The sequence below is a fragment of the Pygoscelis adeliae genome, unplaced genomic scaffold (genome assembly GCF_000699105.1).
Source record: "Pygoscelis adeliae isolate BGI_AS28 unplaced genomic scaffold, ASM69910v1 Scaffold27, whole genome shotgun sequence".
NCBI lineage: Eukaryota > Metazoa > Chordata > Aves > Sphenisciformes > Spheniscidae > Pygoscelis > Pygoscelis adeliae.
Window position 1 is genome coordinate 5,133,512 of NW_008825410.1, and position 6,238 is coordinate 5,139,749.

The 6,238-nt window shown below is 41.2% G+C and overlaps 1 protein-coding gene across 1 annotated transcript in view; it reads right to left on the minus strand.

Moving 5' to 3' along the window:
• Window positions 1–728: 728 nt before the first annotated feature.
• The window catches only part of ITGA8 (integrin, alpha 8), a 122,335-nt gene continuing 116,825 nt past the window's right edge, over window positions 729–6,238 (minus strand). The window contains exons 29-30 of the mRNA XM_009330599.1: window positions 2,558–2,680; window positions 729–1,285 (exon numbers count right to left, since the gene is read on the minus strand). Of these exons, the coding sequence (XP_009328874.1) occupies window positions 1,199–1,285; window positions 2,558–2,680 (210 nt within the window). The 3' untranslated portion in view covers window positions 729–1,198. The remainder of the gene's footprint in view (window positions 1,286–2,557; window positions 2,681–6,238) is intronic.

The following is a 6,238-nucleotide window of genomic DNA, read 5'->3' on the forward strand; positions in this document are numbered from 1 at the left end:
CATGGGAGGATGATTTTTGCCTGGAATGTACGGGATACAGAGGTGTGCAACGCACGCCTCAGAAAACGGACGTGCTTCACCTCCGTTTTCTGAGGATGGGGAGGCCTAGCCACTTCCCGGTCCCCCAGAAAACCGTTAACAGACCCTTTCCCCCAAATGGGTTTGAGCTTTGTAGATTAGAGAGATCAGCTGATAAATACCACCACAAAGCAAGCCTGTCATTTTCAGAGGCCATTTCAACAAAGTAACAGGGCAATGGCGAAGAAAATTTATCCTAGCCCAAAACCCTCAAGCCTTCTCAATATCACCAGTGTGGCTGTGATAATTTAAATCAGTGTTTCACAAATGACTGTATCCTGTGTCAGCTGTACAGCCGTGTCAGCCATCAGCAATGCAATGAGAAGGTAACAACTCATCCCCTGCTCTATACTGTGCATGGATTTAGTTATCTGGGTGTGATACTGCCAGCTCTGAGTTGAAAGAGATACAACATGTACTTGTTTATCATATGTCTTGTCTTGTAAAATGTTGCATAAATCTTCTGCTTTGCAAAACACCTTGTAGCCAAGAAAGATGTGTTCTGTGTGTACAATGGGTTTACTTTTCTATTTACATGCAAGGTAAGTACATGATTTCTATTTTTTTTACTTCTCTCAAAATCTAAGCTGATGATTATATCAGATACTTATCCTGAAAAGGTGGAAAAATAAATAATTGTGCCCCATCTATAAGTTCTTTATAGACTACCTTTGTTTTTCAGAAGTACTTTCACAGTACTGATATATTGCTTGTCTCCCTGAGCCATAATTTCATAAAAGTTCTTATTCTTAGGGAGGTGTCAAAGGTATTCTGCATTATACAGTAGCGTTCAGAAGTTTTGTCATGGTCCATCTTCTAGACAATACAGCAATGCAGGTGTTCTCAGTATACCACACGTGCTCAAAAGCATCTGCTGAAATGTAGACTGACTGGAATATGGGATAAACATTCTGTTCAGTGGTGAGTACGTTTGTAAGGCAATGATAAAGCTGCTTTCTTTGGCAAGGATGGCCATCACATGGCATGTTCTCAGAATGTTGCATAGATCAGATTACGACACCATGTCACTTGCAGGTACAAAGGAAGACTGGTGGAAGGTAATTCTCATCGTGTTTCTAGTCTCAGGCAGGATTCTGACTTGAACTGTCACCCTCTTCCTCTACGCATCAGTAGTCTTGTTATTTGTCAGTTGTTCCCTGTCAGCCATGTCATCTGGAGGAGGTCTAGCTCTGTCAAAGAAGCCACACTGCAGAAAACAATCAACAGAAGCAAAGGCGTCATGGTAAGACAACCACAGGAAGACTCAGCTGCAGTTTGATTCTTCACTCAGTCAACTTGAAAAGTCAGGTACAATCTATGGCAGGCTGATAGACTGTGAAGCTTTTTTGTTCCTATTCAAATTGTTCCCTATGAAAAATTAAAGTTTTTGGTGCAAGGCATTGAGTTCCAAGTATAGCTTTAAAAATTCAAATGAAAGCTGTCTTTGCAGGAGATGTAAAGTCGGTTTGAATGCTGATACTGACTGACTCTAATGAGAAAACTGCTAATTTCACTTCAGCAAGACACGCATTCGGAAAAGATATTTAGATTGACAGATAGTAATAACAACAGAGGTGGAATATGTGTTGGGAAATGTGCACAGGACAGTGTTCTGACCTAGAGTAAAGATCCCTAAAGATGAGATTCCTCTCACTTAACTTCAACTGCCTAAAAGTTACTCTTTTGGTCGAAAGGTTGCAAGTTATGTAGGCTTCACAAGAGGCCAAAAGAGAGTACCACCAAAAGGTAATTCCTCTCATCCTCCCATGTTTTAGACATAGTTTTTTGCTGTTGTTGTTAACTGACTAGGCGAATCTGGCAAGTTAGCATAGGCTGGACACCTAACCCATAACCTTTAGGCAGCTAAAGGCAAATGAGCTGTATCCTAACTTAAGAAATTATTTTAATTTTTTTGTAATGGGAGCTGTGAGGATGGCCGAAAGCTATGTTGGCTCCCTGCAATATAGCAGTTTCCAGTAACTTGTCTTAAAACTTGTGAAGGGAGTGTAACGACCAACACAGAACTAGAAAACTTTAAAAACAGAAGATATGACATACAAATAAAAAAGGAAATCTTCTAAAAATTAATTCTCAAAGCTGGGAGTGTTGTTACATGCTGACAAAAACTGGAAAGTCCTGAAGTATTCAGAGAAAACAAAGTTAGAGTCACTTCTTTTTGAACCTAAACATCCTGAAAAAGAGGATCATAGGTCTTGGGAAACAGAGCCAAACTCTGTATGCCCATTTATAACCAGACTTTAATAATAAAGGAGGACTTTGAAAACAAGATCCTTGCATAAAGGTCAGTGACACTAGCATGTCAGAAATGCCAAAACAAAAAAGACATATGTGTATTGTTGCTTTTGCTCCAAACTGTTAACGAACACAAAATTCCAGCCTCTTTCTCTTATCTGTTAGTATCTTCCAGTATCTTTCAGGCTTTTTTTAAGGCAACAGTTACAGTAAAGATGCAACATACCTTCCATAAAGCTAGGGTCAACATAGCTAGTACCAATAGTCCAAGAAGTATTGCTAGTATTATAACCCACAAAGGGATTACAAAGGAGACATTTGGAGTGGACCAAATGACAGATGTTCTGATCTGAAATAAAAAGAACACATTAAATGAACAAAAATTAAACAAGTAAAGCAAATCTGACAGTAGAATACAGAGGTTATAAGCATTCACTTCAATAGCATTTTGCAGATTAGAAATACACATTGCTCGGAATTCTCCCATGTTGGCTTCATTTACTGCAAGTTCCTTTCCACTTGTTCATGATACTTACTAGACATGGGATTTGCACATATACAAAAGTCTTGTCATATCAGACATATGAATCTTTTTCACTTAATACACAGTAGCAAAAAATACCCTCTGTGCAGATGCTTCAAGAAGATTCAGGGAGCAAAGTTCTACTCACCTGTATGCTGGTACAGCCTACGCCAGTATAACTGACTTACTCTGAATTACTCTGAAACAATGGTTGACTTCAGCCCAAACTCTTAATTCAAACCACAACAGATACCAGCTACATTATTCTTATTTTAATTTCTGCTGACACACCAGTATACATTTTTTCCTATGACTTACATTTCAGCTAAGCAGTCCAAAAATGAAACTCAAGCAGAGTGCATTGTCCATGTGATAAAGCCTAACGCACGGTATGATGTTATGCTCCTTAAAAGAAGCCAAGCATATGGACTATTTCCTAAGTGAGAAATAAGCACAAAATGCTCTCTTTCATTGTCTGAGGCTGTAGAAAGCAGCAGGTGTGTATAACATGAGTTATCAAAGGTTTTAATTGAATTGGCAAAATTCTCTCTTTAGACCTTCATCTTGACAAAGAGTAATAATAACCCTTCTGTATTTCTCCTTCTGGGGCCATCCACATAAGTAACCTCCTCCTCACTGTCCCTTCCATACCTTGTACCAAATTTATTCTACGCTCTCAGACTCTGCTTGGAAGGCTCCTTGTTAATCTCATTGAATATTTGCTCTCTCCCTGCTGCTCCCACGTGGGAAGGAATGATTTTGAGCTTTCCTTAGCTCCTCAGCCACAATTATGTCCCTTCAATTTTAGTTTATTTGGTGAAACTTTCCTCTTTATGGTTAGCCTAGGAAGTTATTTCTCTCTGGGGTTTTCTGTTGGACCTCCATCATTTACTCCTAGTCTCCGTTAAACAGAATAAGTATGTGACAGATGGAAGTTATTTTCTTCATGACACAATGAAACCGGTTTGCAAAGCAAACTGATTACACAAACTCTCAAATGATCTTCCTCTTCAGTGCTCAAGGTACAGCTAGGAAATACACTCTTCATAATAATTTTCTTGGCTATTGCCCAGTCCCTGATCTGCACTCATTGCAAATTCTCTTTCTACTTGTTTTTTTGCTATTAACTCACTGGTTGATGCGCCTGAAATTTAGCACAACGCTAATTTGTTCATTCATGAACAGCATCCTAAATGTGAAGACTGGACACAACTCTGTAGTCCAGTTCAAAATTAATTCTATTTCTTTGTCTCTCACTTTTCTCCTTGAAGATGGCAAATTTCAGCCTTTCTGCAACATAGAATCATAGAATAGGTTGGGTTGGAAGGGACCTTTAAAGGTCATCTAGTCCAACCCCCCGTTTTTCTCTCTCATGCTTCCTCACAACCTGCATACTTTTCCAGACTTTTCATTCTGCAAGCACGAGCAGATCTGTCTCCCAGCTACTGTCACGCTTAATTGGAAGACACTTTGGAACAGTCCTTTCCACTTACTTCATCTGTGCAGCCAACTGTTCCCTACTCTGACACAGCGCTTAGAAAGATGGCATTCTGGTGAGGTCTACTGATGCATATATTTTTTGTAGTATCCCCCACTGTTATGGGACACAGACCATAGTTGAAAATAGGGACAAATTTTCTATGATGTGGGGTACCACTTGCCTTCTACCAAAGCTTACACTGAGGATTACACAGAAAATTCCGAGACAGTGCCCAGTCCTTCTGGGGTTAGAACTTTAACATTGACCTGTATCCTGAAGATTAAGTGCTTGCAGTGCTGGCCATACCATCGTTGATCTAACAAACACATTCAGCTAATATACTTCTCTAGTGCAGCTGTAAATAGTTATTACTCTAAAAGACTTAAAAAAGATAGCATATACAGAGAATAAATATGTTAGCCAATTAAAGCAAGAAAAAATTATTTCAAGGCAAACATAATTAGTAAAAAACCCCGAGGAAATCCCACCCCTGGATCCCAACAGATCTCTTGCTGGTGTGATCAACTATGCCACTGCAGGGCATTCCCTTCCCCAGCCTTCTCTTTGTATTGCTTCTTAACCACTGCAGAACTTCATAGGCTCTCTGTATCATTAGATTCAGCAAGAGCAGTGCTCATTTAGTAAGGACAAAATGTTTTTGAATGGCTCTCCTTGTGTCTCAGAGTGGTACTGTATCTGGCATTAAAATGCAAGGGCAGAGAAAATGAGATAAAGGTCATCTGAACTGTCTGCAGAGATTCCTCCCAGAGAAAAGCCAGTTAAGGAAAAAGATGAATTAAAGTAAAAGGCTTATCTGGCCAGGGAAATCAGGAGGGATGCAGACATGATGGACTGCACGAAGCCTGTAGCAAGCAATGAGCTTAGCTGTCTAAGAAAGCAAGCATCTCCCTTCTACTGCTTGAAAATCTTCATGAATGCTGCCCTGAGGCAAGCCTTGAAGACCTGATCACATATAGCACAAGAGCTGGGAAGTGCTGGCGAAAATTCAATGGGCCCCAAGACAGCAAAAACTGAGACTGATTAAAAAAACCCAACTCATCCACACTGTGCGCTTCCCCTGCTGGCAAAGGCTGCGGTACCACAAGCAAGAAGTTATAATTTTTTTAATTATTATTTGAAAAGGATCTGAAACTATCAAGATACAGTGTATACACCTTACTTATGTAAGGTTTGAGCTTCACTACAGTTTCTGTTCTACACTTGGCCTTCTGACTACTACCCGCTATTGGTTATACAGGCTGGCAGTGTTGAGGTTGCAGAGAGAAGTCCTGAGGCGATCAAAAGGGACTTCAGGGCACTGGGGCGACTGGTCGAAGGATCGGGAGCACAGGTAGTGTTTTCCTCAATCCCTACAGTGGCAGGGAAGGACACTGGAAGGAACAGGAAAACACTCCTGATCAACACGTGGCTCAGGGGCTGGTGCTGTCGGTGGAATTTTGGCTTTTTTGATCATGGGGAGGTTTACATGGCACCGGGCCTGCTGGCGACAGATGGAGTTCAGCTGTCTCATGGGGGAAAAGGATCCTCGCTCATGAATTGGCGGGGCTCATCGAGAGGACTTTAAACTAGGTTCGAAGGGGGAAGGGGATAAAACCAGGCTCACTAGAGATGAGCCGAGGGGTGGCATGCCAATGCTGGGGGCGAAATCGATAGCCCAGCTCAAGTGCATCTACACCAATGCATGCAGCATGGGCGGCAAACAGGAGGAGCTGGAAGCCATTGTGCAGCGGGATAGATATGACTTAGTTGCCATCACAGAAACATGGTGGGGTGACTCCCACAATTGGAGTGCTGCAATGGATGGCTATGAAGTCTTCAGAAAGGACAAGTGAGGAAGGAGAGGCTGCGGGGTGGCTCTGTATGTTAGGGAGTGTTTCGATTGT